The sequence below is a fragment of the Electrophorus electricus genome, chromosome 10, assembly GCF_013358815.1.
Source record: "Electrophorus electricus isolate fEleEle1 chromosome 10, fEleEle1.pri, whole genome shotgun sequence".
NCBI classification, from domain to species: domain Eukaryota; kingdom Metazoa; phylum Chordata; class Actinopteri; order Gymnotiformes; family Gymnotidae; genus Electrophorus; species Electrophorus electricus.
In genome coordinates, this window is record NC_049544.1 from 14759995 (window position 1) to 14778117 (window position 18123).

At 42.3% G+C, this 18123-nt stretch overlaps 1 protein-coding gene across 1 annotated transcript in view; it reads left to right on the forward strand.

The window, feature by feature from the left end:
* Positions 1 to 17896, forward strand: part of acvr2ba (activin A receptor type 2Ba) — a 33222-nt gene extending 15326 nt beyond the window's left edge. The window contains exons 2-11 of the mRNA XM_035531183.1: positions 10176 to 10383; positions 12002 to 12108; positions 12912 to 13060; positions 13590 to 13733; positions 13993 to 14136; positions 14514 to 14662; positions 14820 to 14934; positions 15196 to 15334; positions 16356 to 16486; positions 16743 to 17896. Of these exons, the coding sequence (XP_035387076.1) occupies positions 10176 to 10383; positions 12002 to 12108; positions 12912 to 13060; positions 13590 to 13733; positions 13993 to 14136; positions 14514 to 14662; positions 14820 to 14934; positions 15196 to 15334; positions 16356 to 16486; positions 16743 to 16937 (1481 nt within the window). The 3' untranslated portion in view covers positions 16938 to 17896. The remainder of the gene's footprint in view (positions 1 to 10175; positions 10384 to 12001; positions 12109 to 12911; positions 13061 to 13589; positions 13734 to 13992; positions 14137 to 14513; positions 14663 to 14819; positions 14935 to 15195; positions 15335 to 16355; positions 16487 to 16742) is intronic.
* Positions 17897 to 18123: the final 227 nt, after the last annotated feature.

Genomic DNA, 18123 nt, shown 5'->3' on the forward strand with positions numbered 1-18123 from the left:
CTGATTGGTATAGACAAACAAAATCTTACAGGGTGACAGGCTCTTTCAGTGGTGTCCAGGTGAACAATGTTTTTAAGCCCCAAAATTAAGCTTGTTACATTTTATGATGTTTCTTTACAATTTCTCATGTTGCCTCATTTGGGTTGGAAAAACATTCTGGTACCTTTAGTCCTTTATTGTCAGATCCCATGGCTAGGGAAATGTAGGCTGGTCTGTATTTTTTGAAGACAGATTAGATACAGTCCCATAATGTCAGTAGAGCTATGAAGGAATTTCAGTGGAGAAGAATATAAGAGTAATTCCTTTTCTTAATTGTCTGTATGCCAGTCGTGCAGCACGGATCCTGGGGTTAAAATATTTCTACAGTGTCATTATAACAGAAGTTGGTCACTGGAGCAGAATGAATGGTAGAATCCCTGTTCCAAGGCATTCCTTTGTATTCTGTCCTCTATGAATGCATTAATGGACTTCAGGCTAACAATGGCAGTCTTTTTCTCCATCACTGTCAATGCAAGACAGTGCACACAACTCTCCCTTTCTCTCTCTCTCTCTCTCGTTTTCTTTCATTTTCTCTTTGTCTCTCTATCTCCCTCCATCTGGCTGTTGGGTTTATATTTATGTTGCCTTTCTCTATGGTCCTTCTAAAGATGTTTAGAGCCAGATGTTGATAATTAACTTCTCATGTGCTTCTGGAGATTAGACAGCTGTGGTGAATAAATTTATAGGTTTGCATTAAGGACTAAGGACATGCCCTGTGCTTAATGGGCCTGAGGCTCTGGAAATTCACATCTTCCTACTAGTTCTTTTAACTTCTCCCTCTCTTGCTTATACCTTATGTAGAGTCACGTTATAACTGTGAGACTTTACCCAGAGTTGAATATTATTTAATAATATTGCATTCTTATTTACAGCCCTTTCACGGTGTTTGCAATCAGTCTTGATACATTTAAGTACATTGCATCGTGCCAGAGGAGACACCTCCCATCAGCATAGTGGCCATGGAGCGAGAGTCGTAGCAGAGGTTTCTGCACATAAATGATGGAAAGCCTCTTCAAGATCTCAACATGTCACAGTGAGCGATAGTGAAAAATATGGCATCAAAGCACACAAGCACTGAGATCACCCACGCTGGTAGCAATTCATTATCCATGTTCAGCGGTAATAAGGTTCCAGAGCTATTTATCACAGAAGAGTCGACCAGGCAAATATGCGCCTCTGTTGCTGGTTAACTCCCCAGAAGTCCCTGTCATTGTGTGACCCTCTGGATAGTTGCCTCAGGCAGCCCAGCAGAAGCCACCTTTTCCCTCCATCACCAGGTGCGTCACAGGGACTACCACTCTACCCCCCCCCCCCTGCATGCTGTCGGAGAGGGAGAATAAAGCAGAGCTGGATATGCTCCCTGCTGGGGTCATGCAGGTAAGCTTTGTGCCAAGAACAAGCAGACCCTCCACTGCTCTGATAGGGCCCCCATGCAAGCAGAGGCAGCAGACCTGGAAGCAGCTCAGCCCAGGGCCTAAGGCAGGACAGGGATGGGGTGGTGCACAGCTACCCAGGGCGTTCCTTCCTCCACGCTGGAGCTTATTTATACAATCCGAGCGGTCCTCCGAGTTTCGCCATTTCTGAAAGGCATGACGTTGAAGTAGGCTGAGTTTTTGGAGTTAAAAATTTGGAGGCAGAAAAAACTTTATCAAATTAATGGTACTTGTGTTTCTAATGTAAAGGTCAGAGGTTGTTCTTCCAATAGGCAGGCCTTAAAAAGGTTCTGTGCATTTTTTTTTTTTTTGCAGAGAATGCACAGTATAAAATGTGATTCATAATTCTTGTTTTTGTAGCCCACATGGATGTGTAGGTTCCTGTTTATGTGACAGAACATGCTTTTATGCTTGGCTTGTGGTGAACTACTGTTGGTGACATAGGCCACCCTTGTGGGCGAGGTGCTGTTGGTGATGTACTGTTGGTGATGCAGAATTGCTGTAGACGTGCTGTTGGTATTGTACTGTTGGTGATATACTGTGCCATGGTTTTCTGTGTTGACAGTACCCAGTGGGGATTTTGATTGCTCCAAAATGGGGAGGAGGGTGGTGTCTTTCATACATAGCCTGACAGTTATAATGATTGAATACAGAGATTAGTGAACACTGCAGTTTATATCATCATGGATGCCTCACATGAAGCATTGAGATGCATTTTAGCTTCAGTTCCTTTCTGGGCTGTAACAAGATCAGAAAGTCTATTTAAAAAAATATTATCAGTGGTTGTTTTTTTCCCCCTGCCCTCTGTTTGCATCTCGTTCAGAATAAAATGAAGAAACAAGCCTCCTGTTTTCATCATAACCTCAAGTTGACCAGTAGCTTTTAATGAGACACTACGACATGAAAAGACTGCAAGTAGTCGATTTATGAAGACTCTGTGTGAGCTGAACTGTTTCTAAACAAGCAGAAATGACTTTTCATTCCAGACTCCTATCAATAGTTTGCCTGCAGCCATTCCACTGCTCGGGCAGACAAACGGGTACTAGCAGGCCTTTGTCTTCCCGTCAGTGAGGTGTCTCCTTTGGTTGAAAAAAAGATTATAAAAAAAGGTGCAAAGTTTAAAAAGCATTTGATGTGCTACACATCTGTGTGGGCTTCAAAAGCAGGAGTGATGAATCATAGTTTCTTGCATGGACAGATCCCTTTTAAGGATGATGTATATGAAGGGTAACCGCTGATCTTCTGTGTGAAACTACTACACATTAAAAACCAATCATAATGTAGTGCTTTAACATGTGTGGAAGCACATACATCTTCCATATACCTTGCTTCCTCACAATCTCACACTCTTGCACAATGATGAGTAGCATTACACAGAAATGTTCATTAATTATAAGATATTTTACAGCAAAAACTGGGTGGTCATTTTAAAAATTAATTATATGTATTAAAGCCACCATGCTGGTATCTGCAGAGTGAGTTACACTGTGATTAGGCATATAAAATCGAATCCCAAAAAACTGTCCTTCTCAGTTCTGGATCTTCAAAGATCTTGGCTTGAAATATTCTTTTTTTTAATTAACCTTCAGTGTTTCAGGGGAGTGTAGATTGCTAGAGAAACACACTTGGCATAAATGCAGAACATAACTGGCAGTTTCCATAACTACCATGAGTTCTATTTTCCACTAGACCTTTATTATTAGTATACATGTGTGTTTGAAAGCATAAGCGTTAAAAAGGTACGTTATAACATTAACCAAATAATGGCACAAACTGTTGGTGTGTTCAGGTTGGAAGATGGGAGGGATTAAATTTAGTCCCAGAGGGTTGACAGTATATGTGCTGCACGCTCTCTTTTTACCTCATTTGTAAAAAGGTGTGTGTGTGTGTGTGTGTGTGTGTGTTTATATATATATATATATATATATGTGTGTGTGTGTGTGTGTGTGTGTGTGTGTGTGTGTGTGTGTGTGTGTGTGTGTGTGTGTGTGTGTGTGTGTGTATATATATATATATATATATATATATATATTTATATATATATATGTGTGTGTGTATATAATATATATATATATATATATATAAATATATATATATATATATATATATATATATATATATATAAATATATAATAATATTAAAAAATATTGCATACAGCCTGTGTATACTCTCTTGGAATAAAATCACACCAATGGCAGCTACAAGCTGTTGTAACTTCATTCAGTTGGTGGTGAATCATGACCGCACTGGTGAACCACAGTCTTTTCATGTGGTCTGGGCATCCATGCCAAAGGCCTGTTGTTGAGAGGAGGTGCTGACAGAATGCTCATCTGCCATAATCTCTCCACTCCACTCTCATTCCAGAGTAAAGATTACATATGGCACTTGGAATTATCCAAGTGAATCAGTTAGGCTTTCAGAGCAGAAGAGAATGACCTAATCTATAGAGCACATAGGATTTAAATGGAACATTGAAAATGGCGAGAGCCGAGGGCCATTGTCACACTGGAAATTATTCATTTGTTTCTGGAGCTGATGAGGGTACATGCGAGACACACTTGGATTGGAAATGTATGAGGACTTTCAGAAGGCTGTGTGTTTAGAACAGCCCAAAGATAACCCTGATCTGATGTTCTGTTGAATTTATTGACGTTATTGTCACTGTCTTGACCCGGAATGTTTTTTTCTTGAAAGTGAATGTCACCAGAGGTATGGTTCTGAATGTGTAGCGTTTGCATATTTCTGTTACTTTTCGTTTTAGTTTTATGATGCTCAAATGTGCATGGGTTGAATTCCACTTTACTGCTTATACACAAACAAGATAAGATGAAACTTGTTTGAAATTTTCAATTTGCTTGGATTAATGAAGCAACAACTTCTGTTTTGTAGTTTGCTGCATCTGTTTCCAATTACAGTGCAAGGTCTTGTCAGGAATGTCAGAGTGGTATTTGAGGTGTGTTTTCAAGGTCTGTGTGCTTACACAGTACTGCAGTTTTTATGGAAAAATGAATTCCAGATATCTCTCTCACAGACACGCGCACACACACACACACACGCACACACGGTATGGGTTCTGTGGTACAGCACTGATTTTTGGATGACTGAATTATTGCTGAATTAAGTAACAAATAAATATCACTGTCCCTCTGTTATTCTTGGGCATATATATAGGATTGGAGGCTGAGAGTTCTTTATCTTCTATATTGCATTTATTTGTTTACTTAAAAGCTTACTGTTCTGAACTTATAAATTATGACCATTACCTTAAGGCAGCACATAATGTCATCTTTAAATGAATATACAACATAACAAATCCTCAGAATTTCAACAGAAGTTAGTTCTGTAGATTTTTAACACTTTATTTTTTCTTTAAATTTTTTTTTTTACCAGAATGTAGCTTGTGTTTGAATAGTTGAATAATTATTAATGGATATTTCCCATGGATAAAATGGACATATGTGATTACTTCTCTTTTCCCCATTTTGACTGTGATTACTGTTCAACTGTGTAAGGATCCTTCCTGCTGCAGCGGAAAAGGGCATTTTGAAGTAAGTGTGCTTTTGGACGATGGTAACTCTGTGCTAGACCTGTTGTTGTGGGTAACAGCAGTGGGGAAGGCCACTGGCAGCTATGAACTGGTTAACACTTAACACTGTTATGTTCCAAATGTAATAGATGGCCAATTTTTCTTTACTGATTACAATATCGATATCTTGCATTTGAATGTCGCCCTATGTTGATATCGATCTGATTATATTTCAATAAGAACCACTGTGGAGCTATGGTTCAGTTGTTTGGGTGAAACTTATTGCGGCCTTTTTCGTGTATGAGATGTATTATGATATAATATAAAAACTTTCTTTACAAGACTAAGGCATTTTAAACATTTTTTCCTTCCAGTGGCATACAGCATTATATGCCATACTATTTATTGCCTTGGCCATCATCACCTGCTGGGTTCCCAGCACTCACTCACACACTCATTCACTCATTCACTCACTCACTCACTCACTCACACACACACACACACACACACACACACACACACACACACACACATACACACTCACTCTGCTAAATGCCGTAAATGTAAATGCTTAGTATGGTTGCCTCATTTGACTCCTGAATTTTTTTTTATATAGTTCGTGTACATTTTCCCCCTCATTACTGAATGCAACTGGAATTCCACATCAACGTAATACTGACTTTTATAATTACTCGTTTTGTGAATTTCAGTGGTAAATTGCTATCCTGCCCACTAAATTCCCCTTATACACTAGACACTAAGTGAGCACACGGTGAGGGGCTACCTGTACTACTCTACTCTATTCACTCAACCTCGTCTTAAAATCAACAAAAATGTAATCTGATAATTACAATATAATTATTCTATCTGAAAACATAACATAGGGATGGAGTTATCTTAAATTAACTTATTCACCAGCTTCTTATTCTCATTTTCCAGTCTGCCTTGAAACTCAGTAGGCTAATAGTAAACTTGGAGGAGCGTTCTCCTTTTTCCTGCTCAGTTTCTATCAGGTTTCTGCTGCTCTTTCTCCTTTTCCTGACCCTGAACTTTCTTTACTTCACAGCCAAACTGGAAAAAACATTGAATGTCTTTGTTTAAAAAAAAATTTCATAAATAAGTCCCACCGTTGGTCATGGATCTGTGGCAGTAAACACTGCAGCATGCTATTTTGTCTCTTTTAAATGCTCTCACTTGAAGGCATACTTGTTCCCAAACACAAGGATATCAACACTATATGGTAGCAATGCAAGCCTTATGATAATTTTAATCGATACTGTGAAGAAAACAGTTACGGACAGTGTATAAACTGTGCTCAAACTAACCCGATGGTTATCACATGTCCTGTAGTGCACTGCTGCGCTATATTAAGGCTATGATGGTATTGGATCATTTTCCACCGATATCCAGCATTATTTGATATTTATCCGATTCCGATACGTGGTATCAGATTGTTACTGTCTCTGAAATGTAATGAGATGGCAGCTAGCTAGTGTGGAGCAGTGAGGAGAGCTGCTGTGTGTATTGTCTGTACTGGCAAACTTCACCAGTAAATCCCAGTCCTAGCATCCTAGTGGCTTGGTCCACTTTCTGCAGTGGAACTGATGACATTTGCCATGGATGCTGAGTGCATGCAGCCCTGCCCTAGAAGCCTAGCCTTTTTACTAAACTAAAAACAGACATGAATTCACCATGACATGCTGGACTGTTTTAAAGCTATGTTCAGTGCACAGTTTTAAAACTTTTTAATGACAATAATTGCAACATTAACCAGTTTAGATCTACTTTGGAGTGTTAATTTTTGTTGACTTGTTTTGGAAAGGAAAGAGGGGGGGTGTGTGGGTGTGAGTGGGTGTGGATGGGTGTGGGTGTGCGTGACACACACAAAATCAGTGTGAATTGGAGTGAGAATGAGAGAACAGCCACTAGAGAACCCTTCTGGCAGTTGATGTAAATGGGCAGGAAAAAACGCCTGGTTCCACTAAAATTATATTTGCCACATAATGTCCACACCGAGCAGTGGCACTAACATGCTTCTCAAAGGGTCCGTTTCCTGAAGTAATGTTTTTAGGACATGCTCCCCTTTGTGTCTCTGACATCTGCTCTGGCCATTAGCCAGGGCCTCCCCATGGCCAGCCTGTAACACAGGGCTCTGAATGCAGAGTAGAACCCAGTGCTGAGACAGCGTCCTTTTACCAGGCACAATGTAGCACACAAATACCAACAGCACATTGGCATGAGACAGGGTGCTTTTAGCATGCACACTATAGCACATCAGCACCCACAACATGCTGGCATTGGGTTGGGTGACATCTGTGTAACGGCATGTGATGATGTCTGCAGGGAAAATCGCGATGGATGATGACATTGCAGGGGGCTTGGGGGAAAATTTGGGAGTTGCAGCAGTGTTACAGAGGAACTACAAAACATTTATATACATCTTTGATATTTCAGTGACTATGAATTAATTACATAATACATTGCATTATTGCAGTAAATTACATCAATACATTCATTACTATTGAGACCTTGCAAAGAAATACCATGTTTTTGTTGTTGTTGTTGTTGTTGTTTTAATTACTTAAAACTAGTATGACATTGTTTGATGTTCTCTGTTTAAAATAAAGCAGTTACTAAAGCACCTCATCAGTTTATTAGGCAATGGCTAAAAATTTTAATGTTAAGTTCACACGGAAAAAACCTTCATAGCCAAAGTCATGAATTAAATGTAGGTTTAAATGGAGGTTCACGATACTGGCTCATTGTGATGTCGGCAAGCCCTGGACGATGGCATCCTATCATGGCCCAATCCTACACCGTCATTGCTCCTCCTTATTTATAACCCAGCCCAGCACTGTTTTGTGTGCAGATATGTGTGGTGTGCGCAAGCGTGTGCTTGTGCGCAATTCACTGAAAAAAGGCTTTGTCTAGGGGGATGAGGAGACACTGCTACTCCCACATTCACCATCGCCTAGCAACCGCAACGCACAGATTGGTGAGAACATCTGCCATGGCTGCTGCTGCCAAATTGGTGTTGTATAGTAAACACAGGCTCCACACATGCAGGTCTCCGCCAGGCAGTGGATGAACAGCTCACTGCCCTGCTGTTCCATCTGAGCTTTCTCACTGCTGCTTCTCAGTGCGCTGTGATGCTAGCTTTGGCACCCAGTGTGACAGCTCTCCTCTCACACGCTATACATGAGTAGGGAGTCGTGGGGCAGTTTTATCTATCGATCTATCGATCTTATGAGCAGTTTGAGTTGCGGATACAGACAGTGTGTTTTGTATTTTACTTGCACTGTGTTTCAGATTCTTGTCTATTCACTCTGGAGTAAATATGCTGTTGATTTTATTTCTTCTCTAGGCATGCTTTATTTTATGCATATAAGCTAATTAATGGCATTGATTTGAATAATTTAAATAAACCTAAGTGTAAATAACTTTATTTAGCAGCATTCATACATTTCAAACACCGCTTATGCAGCTATGTAAAAAAGAACAAACCATCCAATGTTTTCCAACCTTCCAACTCTACAGTTTACCTCTGAAAAAATCTTCCTGACAGCTGTTGATCTTGGATCAGCATGAAAAGGTGATTCCTCCCCGGAACTCTGGTGCACGTGCGGTGCTGCCGTCCGCCCCCAGACTCCACCTTGGCTGGGCTGCCACAAGGACACAGTATCCTTGTCTGACCGCTGTCCCTGCAGCGCAGCCCAGCAGATCGGACACTGGTGTGGAATCTCTGCCGAACTGAAATCTGCTATTATCCGCTCTCAGTGTAATTCATTACTTCATGCCACCCTGACCATGTCAGACGTTCTCCTACTGGAAAACATTTGAAGTTGTTTTTGCTTATTTTCTATGGCTCCTGCTCTTGGTTGGGTCAGCAGAGAGCCTTGGTTGTTCAGCATACATCTGTCAGCAAGCAGTGGTAGCACCAGAGTCCTCCTACCCCAGCGGTGTCTCCTGCAATTGAGCTTTGTGTTCTGGTAAACGTGTCCTCACACATGGCGCCTCTCCGGTGAACTGCTGCACACCAGTCAGTTAAATGCCGGTCTTGGGTCGCTCACTTCATTACTGAGAGGTCTCGCTGTCCTCCCATAGGCTCCCGTGCTTGGAGATTTTGGCCTTGAGTGATGGCTCGAGGTCAGTTCAGTCCCAGTATTGCACTTCAGTGAGAAGATAGAAAGGCCGACATAATGTGGGCAGAAGCTTGGTCGGAGTGTTTCATCAAGTTTAAAATTTCACATTAATGGCTTCAAGTGACCCAGCAGAGAATATCTATAGTATGGTATGTTTTTATTTATCTATTTATTTTTATTAATGTTTGAATTCTGTAGAGGCCCAGGTTATTGGCAGTTACTAGGGTGGATTTCAACTTGTGGTAGATATGCCTTGCTGACAGAATCATAATTGCATACATGTTTTTCTAGATTTTATGAACTGGAAGGTGAAGGTCAGTTCCAGCTGACTTTCCCTCAGCCTCAGAGTGCCACACACCTCCTCAGCTGTCTCCGTATTTGTACTGTTCTGATCTACCAACACCTTCTGTTTCCTAGAACACCACTGACTTGAGGGGCACTGATTTTCTTTTCTTTCTGTTTGTGTACTTCTATGTTGTTTCGTTCGAGAGTTACAGAGTGTATTGGGTCTGCTTTCATGATTAGCCATGTAGGCTTTGTTAATATTATCAGTATCTATCAGTGGTATTCGAAATCAACTGCATTGACAAAAGAGGGAACCAGAGTTGGGTTTTTGTCAGGATAGGAGGCCTCACTGTTCCTCAGCCTCGCTCAGTGCAGACATTGAATAAGCTCAGAGGAGAGAATGTGGCAGTTTCAAGTAGGGGCTAAGACATCATCTGAAACAGACCCAAGTTGTATTTCTCATTGCTGAACTGCAGGAGTTGGAGCAAACCAGTTTGTAAAAACTGAACAGCTGTTGTGGACAAGATGGCATGTCTTTGACAGGCCAAAGTGGGCAAACGCGACCACTCTGTTATCACTAAAAATGACAAGATTGGTCATAACTGTGATAAAAAATAATGGTTTTTACATGATATAGAAATTCCACTAAAGAGAACCTGCAAGAGAGTCAGTTTTCACTGACTCTGATCCTGTGTGTGTGTGCGTGTGTGCGTGTGTGCGCGTGTGCGCGTGTGTGTGCGTGTGTATAGCACCCAGCCATGGAGAGGTGGAGACACGAGAGTGTTTGTACTATAACATCAACTGGGAGATTGAGAAGACTAACCAGAGTGGTGTGGAGCGGTGCGAGGGGGAGAAGGACAAGCGCTCGCACTGCTATGCATCCTGGCGTAACAGCTCAGGCACCATCGAGCTGGTGAAGAAGGGCTGCTGGCTGGACGACTTCAACTGCTACGACAGGTGAGTCACACCACTCAGGCGTGGCCCAGTAAGCATGGCACCACCTCTGCCTAGAGGCGGAGAAACGTCTTTGGGAGTGTCTTATGTAAAACAATTCCATTTGTAAATCGAGAAATGAAGCAATGGTTAACCCACAAATCGCTGAAAACAAGTGTTGTCCAGAAGACTTAGTTCTTTTGCTTTTTTAGTTCACTTGCTGTTTATCATATGTTCAAATGTGTTTGTTTGGGCCTGATAGAATTCATCCATTATTGGCATGTAGTTGAGTGGTACAGACATCTTAAAATGCACTGATAATTTGACACAGCAGAGCCAGAAAGTTGAATCTTGTCTCTTGATACAAATGTCGTATAATGGTGATTTCATGAAAAAAAAAAAAAAAGTCCTCCATGGGTCTGCAAATTTGTTCTAATCCAGCAGTCAAATACATATTTCCAGATTGTTTATAGTTTGCAGTTCCTCATATAAAGAGAATTAATTTAATTTCACTTCTGAATCCCTCTAAATACTTCGTTTCTATAGCTCCTCAGTATAAGAGTGTAGCAAAACAATTTCTCTGCAGTTGTTACAGAAGTGTAAGTGGGCCAGTCACTAGAACTGCTGCTTAAAAAAGATTACTCCAGCAGTCCCAGGCTGCCTAATCTTTGGTGGCTCACCAAAGGGAGGGCTACCCGTAGATAATGCATATTCATACAGCTGGAGGTGGAGTTGAGCGGCAGGGCATTGTGCTGGATAGTAACTAGCCCCTACCCTGGACATAAGGACTGCCATCCGTATCAGTTATTCATTTATTTATTATGTAAAATCCACATTTGGTTCTGAAGTGATCAACCTAATGCATACTTTTGAACATAAGTATTGAATTGGTTAATAATAAGCCAACCCAGTTGTCAAGGATTAACCAAATGTGGATTGATTGTGCATAAATGCATACTTAACCAAGGCTGCGGGGTCAGTGGGTGGGTGGTAGTCTTGAAGGCTGGTGGCCTTGCGTGGTTTGCAGCACCAGCTCTGCACTCTGTCTCCCTGAGGCCTGTCAGCTCAGCTCTCAGCTCCCTTGTAGTGAGGCCCATGGCCTGTGCCCAGTGTTGGCCTTACAAAGAGAGCAGTACTCAATAACAGGCTGTGTCCAGGCTGCTGACTGGGCATTATGCAGGATACACTTCATTCAGTGGAAACATCACCTGAGTGCTACATCCCTCCACACCCACCCCAGTGAGGTCAGTAAGGTACTCCTGTCATGTTTTGTTAATGGGCTTTGTTTTGTTGAGTGGAGGGTGGGTGCTAGTGGTTGCTGGAGGTTGAAGTTCCCACCAGCTTTATGTGCCACAGTATTGTCTTATGGGCAGAGTGCCATGTTCTCTAGGCTCATCTGAAATTTCTGAGCTTGCAGGGGTTTCTCTTGATGAGATGCCAATTTTCTCAGTAATGCAAATTAAAATTGTCTTCTCAGTCCTCCACCATCTCTAGAGCCAAAATCTTGCAGTTTTGCTGTGCAGGTGGTTCCAAGTGCATGTACAATTAAACATCCATCCAGTCCCAAGTTCTGCCCTGCTTAGCACTAGCTCAGGGAAGTGAGTGTGTTCTAAGAGAGCTCTTTGCCCCCTCCCAACCCCAGGCAGGAGTGTGTGGCCACGGAAGAGAATCCCCAGGTGTTCTTCTGCTGCTGTGAGGGCAGCTTCTGCAACGAGAGGTTCACACACTTGCCCGATGTCAGCGGACCAGGTGAGCAGGCCCCGAGCCATTCTACACTGCAGCCAAAGCACAGCACCATCTACCTGTTTGTTCTAGATTTACAGCGGCAGGTATGCATATGTATAATTCTTGGTGTTCAGTTTCTCCTTGTTACTCTGGGTTCGTCTGAAAGTTCGATTCAGCGGGGAACTGAATGAATAGCAGCAGTGGAGTGTGCTCCAGTAAATCCCTCCTGATGGCAAACAGCTCGTAATGTGTAGCATTGCACTCTTTCCTTGGTGCATTCCCCTCCATCATGGACATAGGCGTGAGAGGTGCAACCTGGTCAAACTGCTCTATGGAATACACAACATGCTTTTAAATTTCTGTATTGATTGTTGCCCATGAACTTTTCCTTAGCCTCACATTTGACATATAGCATTATAAATGTTAGACTCCCCACAGCTTTTAAAGCAATGTTTTTTCCCCCTCCCGGATTGTCACAGCAGAATGTGGGAACCCAGTAAACGGCCATGCATACTGTCAACCCGGCTCGTTCTGTGTTTACCAGCTCGGGCAGATAAAAGTGTGTTCCCCTTTCAGGTGAATAGCATGAACATGCCATGCCTTGGCTGCCATGCTGTGTACTAGTTGCTTGAGTCTCAGATGTCCTTGCCGGTTTAACGAGGAGAGGTTTTATTTGTATTTATAAGCTTGCAATACTGCCGCCACCATCGCTGCAGCTATTTCAGCCTGAGTTTGTTTTATATGCGGTGTTAGGAATTGCTTCTGCCTACACCCCTCCCCTCTGCGGCATGTAACGCGGTGTCCTCTGTTTGCCATCTCTGGTGTAGTTATGGAGCCCCCTCCGGCTGCGCTCTCTCTGCTCAACGTGCTGGTCTACTCTCTGCTGCCCATCACCATGCTGTCCGTGGCCCTGTTGCTGGTCTTCTGGATGTACCGCCATCGCAAGCCGCCCTACGGTCACGTTGACATAAACGAGGTCAAGCATCCATGACCCCTTCTTCATTTGCTATCTCCAGGTTTTCTCTATTGTATTTCTCATCCCCTGCCCCGTGGGAATCTGTTCTCTGCTCACTAATCTGTGACAGTGTACATGTTCTCAGCGTTTTCTAGGCTCCTTCCGCATTCTGGTTGACTGATAGTCAACAAGTACTGATGCTCTGTTCAGTATCTCTTTACTAATGCCTGTCTCCATCTAGTGGAGGTTTGGCTAAATGTGACTGAAATTACACTGCACAGCTAATTGGATAGACAAAAATAAAACGTGCTGAACACATTTGTGGATAATTTTGTGCTATTAATTATAGAAATACCAAATGTTTATAATAGTAAAAATGATTGTACTAGTACAGCAGTTGTGATAAATGGTGTATTCTTACACATGGGTTCTCTAACATATATGTTAGAAGTTTTATATTTGGCACATGAAAATATTTCTTTTTTTCTTAAATCTATAGTGTTATGTCTTCAGGGCAGCTTGCTGAAAGTCTGTTATTCTCTTTGATCAGGATCCGGGTCCAGCCCCTCCATCTCCCCTGCTAGGGCTGAAACCCCTGCAGTTGCTGGAGATTAAGGCGAGGGGCCGTTTTGGCTGTGTATGGAAGGCCCAAATGATGAATGATTATGTAGCTGTGAAGATCTTCCCTATTCAGGTTTGTGCATGTGGCTCAATTCCTGTATTAATTCTCTATTTGGTGTGCAACATTCCAAAAGTCTTTTTTCACTACTGAATTCAATTACTCCATTTCAGAGTCCACTGTACATAGAAAACCCCTGTTCAATTAAATGGTCCATGCTCTCTGGCTAGCAGCAAATTAGATTTTGCTCTACATCTAGCTTCAGAGCTGTTTGGCAGTCATCAGTATGCTTGTTGATACTAACTCTTTGGACTTTTTTTCCTGTGCCTTTCAGGACAAGCAGTCTTGGCAGAATGAGCGAGACATGTTCTCCACACCAGGGATGAAACACGAGAACCTGCTGCGCTACATTGCTGCTGAGAAACGTGGGAGCAGCCTGGAACTGGAGCTTTGGCTCATAACCGAGTTCCACGAGAAGGTCAGGGCTCATATTTCACAAGAAGATCAGGGCTCATATTTCATGAGTCTTTATCCAAACATTTTGACAAACCATTTGTGGCACCTGCAGAAATAAGGAGACTTGTCATGCACAATAAACTTTTCATTCTTGTTTATTCTTACAACTTGAGCATTGTACTTGAGCATTCTTTACTCTCATATTCACTTCAGTGCTTGTAGGCTTCAATCTTAAGCAAAGACAGTTAGAGACTGAAGCACAACATTTCTAGTGGTTTTGTTAATAGTACAATATGGGACCTTGTTATTCATGAAACACATGATTTTAAGAATCCTTGCAAACAGCAATGTGGTGACTCCATGTAGAGATCTCAGGTGTTCCGTGACTTTGTTCAACAGGGTTCTTTGACTGACTATCTGAAGGGCAATGTGGTAAGTTGGAATGAGTTGTGCCACATTGCTGAAACTATGGCTTGTGGACTGGCCTATCTCCATGAGGATGTACCACGTTATAAAGGAGAAGGGCCAAAACCTGCTATTGCCCACAGGTACTACATGGCCTATAAAGACTGTATTCGAGAGGCATTTAAACCAATCAGCTTGTTATTAATTTGACTAATATTTTTGAGATTTAAGACTTCTACAATGAGAGGCCCACATTTAGTGTTTGCTAAATGTCTAAATGTTTGCTGTGCTAATCCGCAGGGACTTTAAGAGTAAAAACGTGTTACTGAAAAATGATCTGACTGCTGTCATCGGTGATTTTGGGTTGGCGGTGAAGTTTGAGCCAGGAAAGCCACCGGGGGACACACATGGCCAGGTGAGGTCACTGGCATGAGTTTGTATGACCAGGTGAGGTCACTCTCATAAGTGTGTATGACCAGGTGAGGTTATGGGCATGAGCTTGTATGACCAGGTGAGGTGAGCTCTGTAAGCTAGTTAAGTTATTCGCATGACCATAATGTTAGTGATTTATTAGATTTGTGTTATTGTGTAGAAATGTCCCATATATCAATATATATATGATTTTCTGTGTAATTAATTTGTGAGCACTCTCCTAATGCTTCCACACTGCTGCTAGGTTGGCACGCGGAGGTACATGGCCCCAGAGGTATTGGAGGGCGCCATCAACTTCCAGCGTGATGCATTTTTGAGAATCGACATGTATGCCATGGGCCTTGTGCTCTGGGAGCTGGTGTCTCGCTGCACAGCTGCTGATGGTGAGTTCTCCCACCTTCCCTGAGTGGTGTTTCCAGCAAGTCTTCCTGTTTCTGGAAATGCAGATGCGAACATAAAATTAGGTATCGTTTGCCATTTTTAGGAGCACTTTCCTCAGTATCTAGATGCAGAACCTATTTTACTACAAATATTAATTATTTGGTTAACTAGACTTATAGTTTTTTAGCAGGGGAAAGCAATTTGATCGTTTAATTTATGGCATTTAATTGATGCATTTTTATCCAAAGAGACTTACAATTATGACTTGAGTACAGGTTGAGTAATTGCGGGTTAAGGGCCTTGCTCAGGGGGCCAAGAGTGGCAACTTGGTAGTGGTGGGGCTTGAACCAGCAACCTTCCAATTACAAGTCAAGTACCATAACCACTGAGCTACCACGGCCACAGGCTTTGTGTGTGCGTGCATGCGTGTTTGCTTGCTTAATTCGCAGCAAGATTATAGTATCTGAAACTGTAGGTATGTATAACTATTTCATACATGGTGATTGTGCAGTTGTGCTTGGATTCTCTGCTTCCATGGGCTGTGCGTGCTTCTCAGACCGGGTCATGACCTTCCTTGGACCCTAAGCAAAAATTCTGCTAAGGCACAAATTTTATTCATGCATAAGTATATGAACACATGTTCATATGCAAAATGGTTCTCTTTGCTGAGCTGCAGTTTATAAACACCATTGTCTGTTGCTGTTTATTAATCATGAACAGTTGTATTTCACACTCACTGTCCAGCACAAAGTTGCAGAACACAGCCCTGGAAGTGGCTGACAAGTAAGATAGACAGACAGACAGACCAAGAGATGCTCTGCTCAGTTAGGTTAGGGAGCAATGGGATAATGAGATGCACTGTAAGATAGCAGATCAGCTTAATGTAACTGTTGTTTGCTGACAAAACTTGGAGATGAGAGAACACAAGTGTATCTGATTGTTGTAGGTTTTTTTTTTTTTTTTTTTTTTTTCGTGACAAAAAGTATATATAAGGCCACTTGGCTCTGGTGCTTCTGCTTGCAGGCCCAGTAGATGAGTACATGCTGCCCTTTGAGGAGGAGATTGGACAGCACCCATCCCTGGAAGACCTGCAGGATGTGGTGGTCCACAAGAAGCTGCGGCCGGCATTGAAAGACTGCTGGCTAAAGCACTCTGTAAGCATGGCTGCCTGGGAACAGGCTTTCTCCCTCCCTCCTTTCTGCTGTCTTACCACTGCACTAAACTGGACCTGTTGTAGTACATTGCATGATGAGCTGAATAAGCACAAGAAAGAACATCCAGCTATGGGGTTCAGTAGTCTTTCATTACACATTCACATGTAGCATTTCTATTTATATATGTGCGTTTGTATGTATGTTCACATGCGTGTGTGCGTGCACATTTGTCTGTCTGTGCATGTCTGTTGACCAGGGTCTAGAGCAGATGTGTGAGACCATAGAGGAGTGCTGGGACCATGACGCTGAGGCTCGGCTGTCGGCAGGCTGTGTTGAGGAGCGCATCTCCCAGATCCGCCGCCTCACCAGTGCACCTACCTCCGACTGCCTCGTATCCATGGTGACCTCCGTCACTAATGTGGACTTGCCACCCAAAGAGTCCAGTATCTGAGTCCCACTGTAGTACTGCTTGAGGTGACAAACTCCTAAACCCATCTGAAGCTAACAAGCAAATGAAGCAACCCTCGTCTTTCCAGACTCAGCGGATCTCAGACAACATGAATGCAGCTGCTATTTTATCTCAACATTTTTTTATTATTATTATTATTATTATTATTATTATTATTATTATTATTGGATCAATACTACCAGCACACTTCTCTACTGTATTTTTATGAAGAGAGGAAAACACAAAAGTTTAAAAAGGAAAAAAAAGAAAGGACATTGCAACATGCATTCAGGTACCGACTTATGAATGCTGACAAGGTGCAGGTACCTCGGCCTCTTCAGTTCAGTGTTTGATTTTATTTAATTTAATTTTTTCCCCTCTTTATATTTCTACTTTCTGGACAGGATTGCCTGAGTCATAACCAACCAACACATCAACCAACCCTTCGCCATGTTGGATAATACAACAATGCTGCAAAACCTTAGAGGAACAGTATGACTGTTACACACAATTAACCTTCCTCAAGGGATTTTTATTTGTGACTTCTTTGTTTCCGTTTCCCTCTCTGACTGTGTGCTATTCAGAATTACGGAAAACGTGTCTTTTACGGAACTAACGGGTGTCTTAGAACACAACAAAAGGTGGAAGACAGCTCGTCTTTTCTTTCTCATTTTGGGTTTGTGGTGCTGAAGTTGGTGACTGTGAAGATAGATTGGTTCAGATTTTTGTGTAGATATCAGAATTTGAAAATCTAGGCTATAGAAATTGGCTTTCATTTAGAGATGGTGGCAACAAGTTGAGAGTTTGAATAATGCATTTAGTTTGGTACGGAATTATTTCTCAGGTAACCAGTTCCAGGGGGGTTGGGCTGACTGCCATTTATCCCTACCAATTAATAGAAGGAGAAATGTCAAACGGTGCCCTAATGATTTTAAATGCTAAACAGTACATGCAAGACAAGAGGGGGTGTGGGTGTGTGTGGGTGTGGGGGAGGGGTGGGTTGGGTATGTGGGTAGGTATAGGTGTGTGTAAATCAGTCAGAGAGGGATAATAAGCAAGCGTTTGAGAAGGATGCATGTGCCAAAAGTGTGGTTGGAATTGAGTTTTGACTGAACAGGCCAGGAATGAAGTTCCATCCAACTGGCTCTCAAACTGCTGTCACAGGTTTGTCTTGTCTCCCCCCCCCCCC